Source organism: Lycorma delicatula, chromosome 1, assembly GCF_047948215.1.
Source record: "Lycorma delicatula isolate Av1 chromosome 1, ASM4794821v1, whole genome shotgun sequence".
In the NCBI taxonomy this organism is placed as follows: Eukaryota; Metazoa; Arthropoda; class Insecta; order Hemiptera; family Fulgoridae; genus Lycorma; species Lycorma delicatula.
In genome coordinates this window covers 82,294,707-82,307,542 of record NC_134455.1, presented here as the reverse complement: position 1 = coordinate 82,307,542, position 12,836 = coordinate 82,294,707, and the positions used below count along the sequence as shown (strand labels likewise).

The window sequence follows — 12,836 nt, the reverse complement described above, 5'->3', positions numbered from 1 at the left end:
GAATGCTTATAACTCGATAACGAAGGTATTAACAGAAAAGCGAGTTTCACCATTCTTTTTATTGTAAAATTTTAAATCGAAATCATGTGTCATATGTTCACCTTCCTGTTTAAAAAAATTTGATTCAATATGGCGGACAAAAATTAAAAACTTATCATAATGTAAATTTTTTTTTATTATGTAGAACCCTATTTTTTCTGCCTCCAAATATCTCTCAGATATACAGTATAAAGTTGTTTCCATACTTAAATATCATCCGGTATATACACACCACACATCCAGGGTATTAATAAAGTATAGAAACCCTTAGGTAACTCTTCAAATATTAAACATACAGTAATGAAATTTGGGAAAAAATTCTACCTTGAAATTTCCAATTTTTTTGTACATTCGCATGCGCTTCAGCCTATAATTTTCAGTACCATAGTGCATTCCTCGCATATTCGTACAATATTAAAAATAGACATTAAAAACATAAAATAATGTAATAGTATAAACAGAATTTGTTATTAGTATGAAAAATAATTATAAAAAACTTATATTTTTATTCCGTGACCATTGTAATAACATTCTTGTTAATGAATTACTAATCAAAATTAATAAATTATCCGAGTCGTTCGACCCTACAACACCCCAAGTCCCCATAGGTGTAATATAAACTTTTTAAATGGAAAAGTTAGGATTGTGAAAAATTATTTTAAAGAGCATTCAAAAACAAATATTTTGATATAAATAGCATCTGACCAAAACAACCCTAACCAAAATTACAGCCATCATAGTTTTTCACAGCAAGTTTCAAAAGTGGCCTTCAGTATTTCAAAAGTGGCCTTCAGTACACCGCAAGTAGTGGTCTCATACCATTTTTGAATATTTGATTTCTTTTTTTTAATGTTTTAAAACTAGCTATAAAAAGCATTAATGGTTGCAATTTTGGTAAGAATTGTCCGAACCCGATTTTTTTTTCATCAAAGGTTTTTTATCAATGATCTTTAAAATGATGTCACAATCCCACCCTTCCCATTTAAAAGGTTGAGTTTTACCCCTCCTTGGTACTTGAGTATGGTAGTCTCATACCAAAAAAGGAGCATTTGCTAAATATAATTTCTATATCCTTAATGAATAAAATGTTATTAAAGGATTGTCATACTTTATCAATCGGTATGTGCATATATATATATATAAATTAATTCCATAACTATATTATCCATATAGTTACTGCTTTTAATTATTTAAATTATTTGTAGTCTTAAATATATATATATTATTTTTTAAACCTCCGGGACCACCGTTAGGTATTGCTTCAGAAGATGAGATGAACGACAATTTTTGTAGCGTGTGAAAAATGCCATGCCTGACAGGGATTCAAACCCGGGACCTCCGGATAAAAGGCCGAGACGCTATCACTCGTGCCACGAAGGCCGGCAAATATTACTTATTATAACTGAAATATATATTTATTTAAATATATCAAAAATCAAGAAATATTGAGGGGGATTTATTCAGTTATTCCCTGTTATGAAGTCTTTTTTGTAAAAGGCCCGATTTTCAGAATCAGACATATTTCTAAAACTGATAATTATTATTAAATTTCAAACTCCTGAATGCAGGTAATTTTTTTCTTTTTGTAAAATCTCGTACATGATAACTCAAAACATTTTTCGAAATTCTATTTAGGTTATAAACAGTTTTTTTAAACCATAAAATACATTTTTCGGCCTCAAATAACAGATTTTTATAGGTTTAGGCTTAACTTATTACTCGTCCTATACTTAGTTCAGAGTTAAAAGGAAACGGCTACCGCATTTAAAATTATAAATAAATACGCTTATGGAACCGACTTTTAAGGTATATAAAAATTCTTTCCTTCAATCCTTCAAGTATAAACTGGAAATATATGCTGATCTAAAATTAAATAAATAAAATAAATTATTTTATTTAGATATAATAATAACAAATGTATTATAATTTTAAACGTATTTTAATAAGATATATGTATTCCGGGTGCACTGTAGTGATCCACTTGTAATATACAGATATATATTACAGATTATATATATTATATACATTTTATTTCCTAATAAGTATCACAACCATTTTATAAAATATGTTCTTAAAATTTAATAAAGATTTATGAGATAAACTTTATATGTCAATGTAGTCGCTTGTAGGTTATGGTTATAGCAGAGTTATATGACCTAACTGGCTTCCGTAGTAAATAATTAAAACGACGTTATGATATTGACACACATAATCATTCTCTGTATGACATTAGTGAATAGAAATGTCACATTATGACAAATACAAGAACAAAAAAAAAATTAAAAAAGACGAATTTGACACTTTAATAAAATAAAAAATAATAATGTCAAGTTATAAAAAAATGTTTCCTATTATTTTTCTAATAAGCCTAAATATAAATTGAGATAGTAAATTTAATAAAGTAATAATTAATTTAACAAAGCTAAGACAAAAAGAATGTATTTACTTTGTTTATATTTGTATAATAATATTTACATTCATATTACTCAAATGTGTGGATACAAAATGAGAAAATACGTTTTGTCCAATATCTTATCGATTTTTATAGAATCTAATAAATCTGGCTCGTAAATTGGAAAGTCTTCTTTGCTTTTTTTGTATGGATATAATAAAGGAAATAAAACATAGAAACTAGAAGATATAAAAATTTTAAAGAAGTGCAACAATCGACTCCCACATTTGCGCTTTACAATAATCATCTGTGAATACAATGTCTAAAAAGAATTAAAATTTATATTGTCTTAAACAATGCGTGTGTATACAACACAATTTTTAAAAGTTGCTAACATTTAACTTTGCAACAATATTACAGATCGGTTAAATTTTTAAGCCCGTTGACCTGAGCATGCGCACTTATTAAACGCTCGTATGCGCCTCTTGGGCAGTAATATTCAGTATATTCCGTGTAATATTAAAATAAAAATGACATTAAAAATAATGTAATACTTTACTTCATACACAATCTGTTATTAGTAAGTATTATAAAATAAGTATAAAAAGACTTAGTATATTTTTATTGCGAGACCGTTGTAATAATAACATTGTTCTTAATGTTCTTAATCTAATGTTCTTAATGTTCTTAAACTAATCAGAATTAATAAAAATTATATGGATGGTTTAAAAATATCTCGGCTTGTTAAAGAAAATACAAGATTTTTTCAGGAAATTTTATTCAGTTTAATCTTCTTGCAATCTGATACGTTTAGACCAACGACTTAACAAAATTTTAATACTCTCAGTATAATGCGATTTGCCCAAATTCGCAAAATAAGCGACAGTCTCAATTTTAACCTCATCATTTAAGTTGATCTTCGTCCTGAGGACTATTTCTTCAAGTTTGGAAAGAGAAAGTAATTTCTGAGAGCTAAATCCAGTGAATACGCCCATGTGGAAGCACTTCGAAGCATAAGCCGAGGAGTTTTACAGCAAAATCCGAGAGACGCGTATGTAGTCACATTATCATAGTGAAAGAGCACTATTTTTGGCCAAATGTGGATTTTTAGCCGGAATAGCACCCTTCAATCGGTCTAATGGTGAGGCGTAATGTTTCCCAGTGCTACTCCATCCTTTTTCCAGGTAGTTTTTGAGTACTATCACGAGAATTTAAAAAAAAAATACAGCCATGACGTTTTCTGCAAATGAAACCGTTTTTACTTCATTGGTGTATTTGCCCCCACTCATGGTTTTGTCAGCCGTTTGGTCTCTGGCATATAGTGGTGAATCCATGTCTCATTTCGTGTTATAAAACGTCGAAGAAGCTCAACGAATTGCGTTTAAATAAGTTTAAACACTAATGAGAATTATTCAGTCGAATGCGTTTTTGGTTGACTGTTAACAAATATGGTATCCATCGGGCGAAAAGCTTTTCCACGCCTAAAATATCTGTAAAATGTAGTGGACATGGTCACTCGAGATGGTTACAATGTCAGCAACCGAGCGTACCTTCACACGGCAATCAATTAATACAGGATTGTGGATTTTTGTTACACTTTCGTCGGCCGTACCGGTTTTTAGGCGTTCATCAACTTGAATGGGTGTATGACTACATTTAAATTCAGCTAGCCACTCCTCTTACCTTTAAAACGAAGAGAAGAATCCTTTAAAGTGGAATCTAACTCTTTTTTTATGTCCATTGGAATTAAAACCGTTAAATGAAAGTACTTTTTAAAACAGCTCAAACTTCAATTTATCCATTTTTTTTTTAATTTCAGAACTTATCAAAAACAAGCAACTAAATGCAGACTTCTAAAAATACATGCCATATTAAGGATTACACTTAATAAATATTACAATCATTTGTCACAAGTGTGACATCTGTGTGACACGCTGAGAATTTTCCGAACGACCTTCTCTCCTTTTTCTGTTTAGCCCTCGGAACCACCATAAGTTATTACTTCAGAGGGTGAATGAGGATGACATGTAAATTAAATGTAGTCTTGTACAGTCTCAGGTCAATCATTCCTGAGATGTGAGGTTAATTGAAACCCAACCACCAAAGAACACCGGTAACCACGATCTAATATTCAAATTCGTATAAAAGTAACTGCCTTTAGTAGGATGTGAACCCTAGAAGTATCGACTTCGAATTCGCTGATTTGCAATGACGATTTCACCACCAGACCAACCCGATGGGTTTCCGAACGACCATGGTATGTTTTAAAAGATCTGTATCTACCTATTCAGATGCAGAACACATGTTTCGCATGATTCCAAACTTCTTCATCATTCTACAACCGATTTTCATGAAATAAAAACATTTTTATAAAGAAAGGTTTGGCTTATTAAATTTCCTTTTTAAAAGTTTATTATCAATATCCGAAAATTATTTATTTATAGTCAAACTTGATAAAGTTTAAATCTAATTTACGTTAGATGTAATAAAAATATCCAAATTTGGATAGGTAAATCTAATATGAATCTTTTAAATTATATTAGTGAAAACCACAGTGTTGTATAATGTTTTATAAGACCGTAATTTGGGACAGCATAAATGCTTACAACTCGTTCAACAATAAATTTGTGAATAGAAATTGGAAGAGGGGGAGGAACACTAGACAGCGCCTTTGATAGAAAGATTTTCGGAAAGTAGTTTGATTTTTGCGAAGAAATACTATAATTTTATTGACCTGAGGTATTCGGTATCCAATGTACTTCAGCATTTTGCCACTACACTCGCAGGAATACGAGAATATCCTAGGAGCATAACACTCTTAATATACAAAGCTTAACGCTAGGATGCTACTTTTTGACGATTTATTTATTTTTTATTTTTTTCAACACCAGCTTTTTTACACAGAGAATTATTTACGTCGTAATGCGTACATCTTATCAATAAAGTTATAAAAGTTATTCAGTGATTGATTAACATAAAAAAATGTTAAATTGCATAACGCTGAATCATTTATACGAGTATTACTCACGTATACAATTTAAAATCAAGAAAACACAATGCACTAAAATTAATAAAAAATAATCACACTGAAGTTAATGCTCTGTAACCACGCCAGTTCTTGAGCCCGTCGCCTCAAGAAACGAAAATACAAGTGCAGCATAATGGCTTGCCATCTCACTTCCAGAAACATAAATTATTTGTAATACAGCAGTATTTATTATTTAGTTGTTATTTAAAGCTCCTGGTGTTTTGTTTAATCCTCCGTACATTATTACTTTAGATTATTTTGGTGGATATTCTTTTTTATCTAAGTGCATATTAGTTGTTAATTCGTACTTCATACCGTATATTATTATTTTTTAAAACTTTAATTAATTTTGATTCTATTTTAATTTAAAATGTCTTCTTGAAAAAATAAAAAAAATAATTCATTTTGAAGGCTGTGAAATAATTTCGTCAATTATTAAAAATTGTGATGGAGAACCGAGGAAAGGACTAAATCAAAATTCCATTAAAAAGGAATCACATTATTCCGGCGTTTCCGAATACATTTCTCATTTGTGTAATTGAAAGCCTACAAAAATATAAATTATCTGAACAATAGCATTTTATTATTAGTACACAGTAATTAAAAAAACTAAGAAATGAATAAAATATGTTATAAGAAGACATATTTATGTTAAAACGTTAAAACAGAAATAATAAGATTGTAAATAGCAGTGCAAAGGGTTTTTTTAAAAGAATAATGCTACCGGAATGTTTCGTTTTACAGTAGTGTTAAATGCATGACATCACACATTTCTCGAGGACTCATGAACTGGTAGGATGATAGTATTTATTTCGATATGACTATAAAATTTAGTTTCTATTTGAGCGGTACTTCAGTTGCATCATCGCAAGACCGTTTGTTTATTTTGTGTCTTGTAGACCAATCGGGGCTTTTTGAAATGGAAATTACTAAGATATAAGATATAAGAAATATTTGTAAATTTATCCGTTATTAATTTTTATACTAATGAATATTTTATCTTATCATTTCTATTTTTTTAACTGTAAAATTTTGAATTATTTTTTTTAAGTTTCTCGTCTGATTAGAGAGGTTTTATAAGTTTTTGAAACATAAATTAGTTATTTGTTTTTCCAGATAATATTATTAAAACACATAATTTGTCTCTTTATTTAATAATGATGCCATAACAAATTATTAAAAATATTTATTATGGTTCTTTTCAAGAATCGAATCTGTAATCAGTTGATTGAAAATCTAATATTGTTAACTAGAACACTCCAAAATATTTGCACAATCGAAATTAACAAAGGTCAGTTCTACATCATGTAGTGCTAATCCACAACGAACAAACAAATATGTGTCTAAGTACAGATCTAAAAATAAATTTAATAATTACTAAGGTTTAGATTATACCAAGATTCGCTCATTTGTTGCATTAAAAGTATTACCTTGGTAACGATGATATTTTTGCCATGTTAAAGGATGCTCTCGTTTCAGTTTGTTCTCTTTACCGTCTTTTGGATTCTGTTGATTTATTATTTTCTGTAAAAGAAGTATCGTTTTTTTAAAAACACAAAACAGAAAAAAAATTAAATTTATAAAATCTAATATTGTTTTTTTGCTATATAATTAGTTACAAGTATTATCTTAATATTTTATTGTTGATACCACTATAAAAAAAATAACTAAAAAAAAAATTATTATCATAAATTCTGCAAAATAAAACAACTTCCTACATTTTTAACTTCATTGATCTGTTTTATAACCAGTAATACTTGATTCTTTCAATTTTCGTACGGCAATCACTTTACTGCTGTAACAGTATTGAAATGATATAGTGATATAGTGATCAGAAAAAATGTTAGGACCTGAATTTTGCAGATTTTCTAGATCACCTTAGCTTCAAAAACACAAAAGAATTTAGAAAGACCTATTACGTAAGCAAGCACGTATGTTAGCCTATATTTTTATTAATATCTCGGCCGGGCTCAATATAAATATTTTAAAGATTGCTTAAAAAGTTCTATGTATTGTAGTAATATAAAATTTTACTTAAATCGCTGGTGATAAATCGGGTCCAATTTTTTTTATTGAACGTTTAATCTTTTTCGCAATAGAACTTTAAATATTGCCTAATAAAGTCATTATCATTTAAAAACCTTATGGTGTAATTGAAATAAAAATTTTTTGTGGGCAAACTGAATCATTATGAAATTGTTTTCTGACTTTTTTAAAAATTTTTTTAATAAGCATTGTAACTTATCATTTTATTTGTCCTCTTTCATTTTTTTAAAGTTATTTATTAAGTTATATTAGTGATATAAAAGAGGTGTAAATATACACAATTTTATGATATATCCTATTTTAACAATGATTTTTTAATAGTTACTTTTTATTTAAAAAACTCACAAATAATACAGGTTCACACTCATTGTAATTATTATTGTTAAAACGACTTTATTTATAATGATTCATCTTTGTAAATTCAACCTTTATAATATTTTAGGTGGTACTGCATGAAAGTAAGCAGTGGATTTCATAAACGTTTTATTGGTACTATTTTTTTTTTTGTAAGCAAAGGAACGTTATAAGATGAAAAATAGCGTTCATGAGTCTTCATGATTATATACAAAGTAATATTATAATAATAAAATACATAACTTTATATAAATGACGAATTCTTTTATTTTAACAATTATGACAATTGTGAATCTATTTACTCCGATTTGTAAAATAAAACGATTTTTAAAATAATTAAACCAAATTAAGATATATTTTTATGTAAAAAAAAAAAAAAACTTAAAAAATTATAAAAATTCGAAAAGTAAATATTTAAAGAACTGATCATTATATTCCACTTTTTGCAGTGCTTTTCTCGAGTTCAGCTGTAATATTTTATTTAAAATTAATTAATTTATCATGTTTAGTATTATTTTTATTTAAAAATAAACTAATCTGTAAAAAAAAAATTGCCATTAATATTAATATATTATTAATGGCAATATAATTATTAATTAATGGCCATTAATATATTATTATATAATATATATATATATATATATATATATGTTAAATCATAATTTTGAAAAAAACGTATATCCTCATTATTATTACAGTAAAATATAAAAATTTATTTTTTTATAAAATGTAAAATAAGTAAATTCTGAATAACAGTTAACTAAATTTAGGTATTAGCAATTTATTCTTTAAACTGGTTTTGATAGAAAATAAAAACCGTTAATTTTGTTGGCAAAAGAAACACATGTTTCATATAGGCACATTAAAATACAAGTTAAATGAACTTTTCTTTTACATAGAAAATATTACCTTAATTTTGGAATATACCCAATACAATAAATAAATGTATATATATATATATAAGATATATAAAATGTTATCATATAATGACATATTTTTTCTTAATGAAAATTCCCGGAAATATATTATTACTTCCTTGTACGAAATAAAGGAAGTATTGTGATCGCGAAAATTTTCGGTTTTCAGATTTCAACGGAAATATCCATTTTGACCATCACTGAATCCATTTTGACTAATTTCAGCGTGACGTCTGTACGTACGTAAGTATGCATCTCGCATAACTCAAAAACGATTAGCCGTAGGATATTGAAATTTTGGATTTAGGACTGTTGTAACATCTAGTTGTGCACCTCCCTTTTTGATTGCAATCGACTGAACCAAAAGTGTCCAAAAAAACCCAAAATCCAAAAAAATTGTATTTTGGACTTTTTCTTAACTTTAGTTATAAGCCCTCATTGAGAGCTTTTCAACGATATATCATAAATGGTACTTATTTTCATTGGTTCCAGAGCTGCAGCCAAATTAATTTGTAATTAATGAAATGTTTGGATCTTACAAAGGCAGGCACATCGGTTCGAATCAAACTTCATCTACTTTTCTTTCTTTAATTTTTTTTAAAATTTAAATATATTGATTTATACTGATTTATTTATATTGATTTTATTATTTTTTTATAATTATTAACTTCTGATTGTAAAAATCTGTTACGATAAATAATATTCAATAATAGCAATAAAATAAAAATTAAGAAAAAATATCAGAAGTTATTAATGAAATAAAATTTTATATACTTTTCATGTAAAAAAAAAGTGTATATGTAATTTAATAAGCGTACTAGGAAGTCATGTGTGGTCCACATCAGATTTTTTTATCGGTAAACATAATTATAAAAAAATTAAAAACTTCTTTCCTACATATTTAAATATTTTAGTGATAATTCCTTGATAGCATCTTTGAATTAAACTACAGATGTTGAGACATGAACTTTTCTAAAAATAACTTACAAACACACGAGGGCTGATAATTTAGAAATAATTTTTTTAATTTTAAAGAATCGGGTGGCCAAAACGAAACACGAAATTACATCATCTGGGAAAAGTAAGATAGTTATTGATACAAATTTCTGAGTGGATTATTACAACTTGGACAGAAATACCGGATAATTTGATTAAAAATGTTGTTTAAGAAATCTGAATTTTGTACGTTTTCGATGGAAGTGAGGACGGTTATTCGTGGTTAAATGATTATTAAAATAATTTACCATTTTACTGATGACGGAACTCTAGCGTTGATGTCAGTAATTAAGGTAAATACCTACATCTATAATTTCTATACTTCTAATTAAATACAGTATAGACTGATATATTGACATTATGCAAATAACAAATACTGTTTGTTATACGTTCAATCAATCTTCTATGGTGATTTTGTTAATAAATTCAAAAAAATAACAATATTTTTTTTTACTTTTTTCAATTTTCAATACCTTGGGGCCCGTAGTACGTGGACAAATGCGGTATATATTTTTTATTTAATTCGTATTTTGAATTAATTATTTACCACAGCAGTTAAAATCTAGCTCAATTTAACACTATTTCTATAATTACGGAGATAAATCTATACATTTTTTTAATCTTTACGCCTTTTTGAATGCCTTTGCTTTATCAGAAAAAGTTGATTAACCATTCTTAACCCACACTTGTTTTTTTCATGGAAATTTGCTTTAAGATCTATAATGCTCAGTCACTACTTTTTTTAATGTAACGTTTGTGAATATTTTTTTATAAATTTTTTTTTTGTTGTTGTTTTCTTGATTTTTTAATGTCTTTTATTTTTAATTAAAGGTAATGTTTATGGTTATGTATGTAATGATTTAAATTTAGTTCACTCTGGCGCCAGGGAGGTGGACATATTAACAGCCAGGCGGTAAGGCAAGATGGAGTACTTATATCCTAGGGACCGGGAGCTAGGGTACGGAAATTGGGAATAATGAAGGGGATACAAGGAATGTATAAAAAGAAACGAAACGTGGTCGTCGTGTAGGGTCAGGGAGGCAGCCTCTATGCCTAGGGTGTTCGGGCCTACTCATGCGCAAGAGTGAGTGGGTCGGAGCTTCCCGATGATGGCATAAGGGTGACCCTCGAGGTGTACATGGAGGGACGCGTAACTGTGAAAGGCAAGCGAAATGCGTATCTGGATCAGGAATGTTAGGGATGTGAAGGGTAACTCCCTTGCGGAGAAACATTCTGATCACCGGGAGAGGTGATTAGTATGTTTTCGAGGAGGCACAGGAGACCACGATGGGATGTCCGAGTACGGACGAGCTAGGGAGGGTAAACTGCGCTGCCACGACACCCTAAGGCGTCTGGTGTAAAGCTTTTTAGCGTAAGCTGGTCGTCTTCGGGGTGTTTAAAAAAAAAATTAGTTCACTACTATTATTTGGTTTATTAATCTATTTTGAGAATTTATTTGTATATTTTATACCTGATTTAATTCTTTGCTTTCAGACCCCCACGCGCGGGTGCAAAATTAGCAGTAAAAATATACACTTACTCCGTACTTTTGACTACAAAGTTCGTATGTATGCGGTTTGTTTGCTGTACCCGTCGTCTTCGTGACGACAGATGAGAGACAGCCAGCCTTGAGTTCGTAACTTCCGTTTTTCATCAATATTCCTAACCCCATTTACCGCTACGCATATTAGCCGGTAAAGGCTAACGCTTAGAACAGAAAGTTATGGGCAGTCAAGGAATGCAGTATATGTTAATACCTCGTTTGTACGTTTCATTCATTAATTTTCAAAGTATAATACAGTAGCTTGCCAGATGTTTTATCATGCAAAGTAAGTGTCTATTTTAGGTTTTTCTTTTTTAAATTATAGTTAAAAAAGTATATGAAATAATCATTTTAAAATGTAAATAATTCTCTTTGAAAATGAATGACCATCCAATTATTGATATCTTCGAACACGAAGAAGAAGTTACTGATGCTCAACGTATTGTTATCGACTCTTGACCAAATTCTGAAGAAGTTAATAAAAATAATATCGATACACTGTTACGTATATATAATCAAGTACATGTTCACCGTCTCAGAAGAAATTGAAGAAATCCTCAATCGTCAAGAAAACCTCCAATCGACAGAGAACTCTTTCATTTCACAACTCAATATCGAGGAATTTGAAAAAATACTCAACCCAGAAAAAAAATTGTAACACTCATGTAAATGGATGAATATAAATAACAAAATTACTAAATTATTTTTGCTAATAGCTTACTACACACTGATATAACTGAGCTATGCAAACGCCATTTGTTTTTCATCGCGTTTATAGATGACAAATTCAAAACGGACACTCTAAAAATGCGCTTCGTATTTTCATAGGTATATGATTTACATTGATAAGAGAATCTTTTGAGCAAAAATAAACGGACAAATTAATTTTTAAAACATATCTTTTAGGTTTTGAATTTTTGACTTCATATATTTTTTGTGTGTTGTTTAATTTAAAATTGCTGTATTTTACTAGCGCCTTGAATTATTTATATCTATCACGTCTTGTATTTATGAATTTATTATGTACATTTGTTGATAAAAAATTAAATTAAAATATTCTGTTCTTTTTGTATATGAAAACCAGTTTTCATGAGGTAAAAGCTTGATAAATTTGAAGACTATTTGTATTAAATTTTTTTGTTCGCTTCAACAATGAAGTTTATTATCACACTACCAGACAGGAAGCAACAGTCACCGAGCAGGTCCATAGACAGGCCATATTCTTCTAATACACCATATTAAGGATGAAATATCAGGTCCTTATATATCTATCAAACAGTCTTAAATTAGTTATTTCTATTACGTTATATATTTAAACATTTATTACGTATACGTGTTGATAAGCTGAGTTAACGTATTAAGTTTTACGTTTATTTTTTTAATAACTGGTTTTTGTTAGGTAATAATGACATAAACGTACAATACCGTATTTAGATATTGCGTTAAATTAAAATATTTGAATGAACTACTGCATTATGAATTTATTATAAATAATTCTAATAAATTATAATTCAGTTAAAT

General features: G+C 28.6%; 1 protein-coding gene across 1 annotated transcript in view; it reads right to left on the bottom strand.

Annotated features, from left to right (window-relative positions):
- The window catches only part of LOC142317546 (carboxypeptidase B-like), a 129,294-nt gene that overhangs the window by 34,007 nt on the left and 82,451 nt on the right, over positions 1-12,836 (bottom strand). Inside the window, exon 4 of the mRNA XM_075354105.1 lies at positions 6,890-6,983. Within this exon, the coding sequence (XP_075210220.1) occupies positions 6,890-6,983 (94 nt within the window). The remainder of the gene's footprint in view (positions 1-6,889; positions 6,984-12,836) is intronic.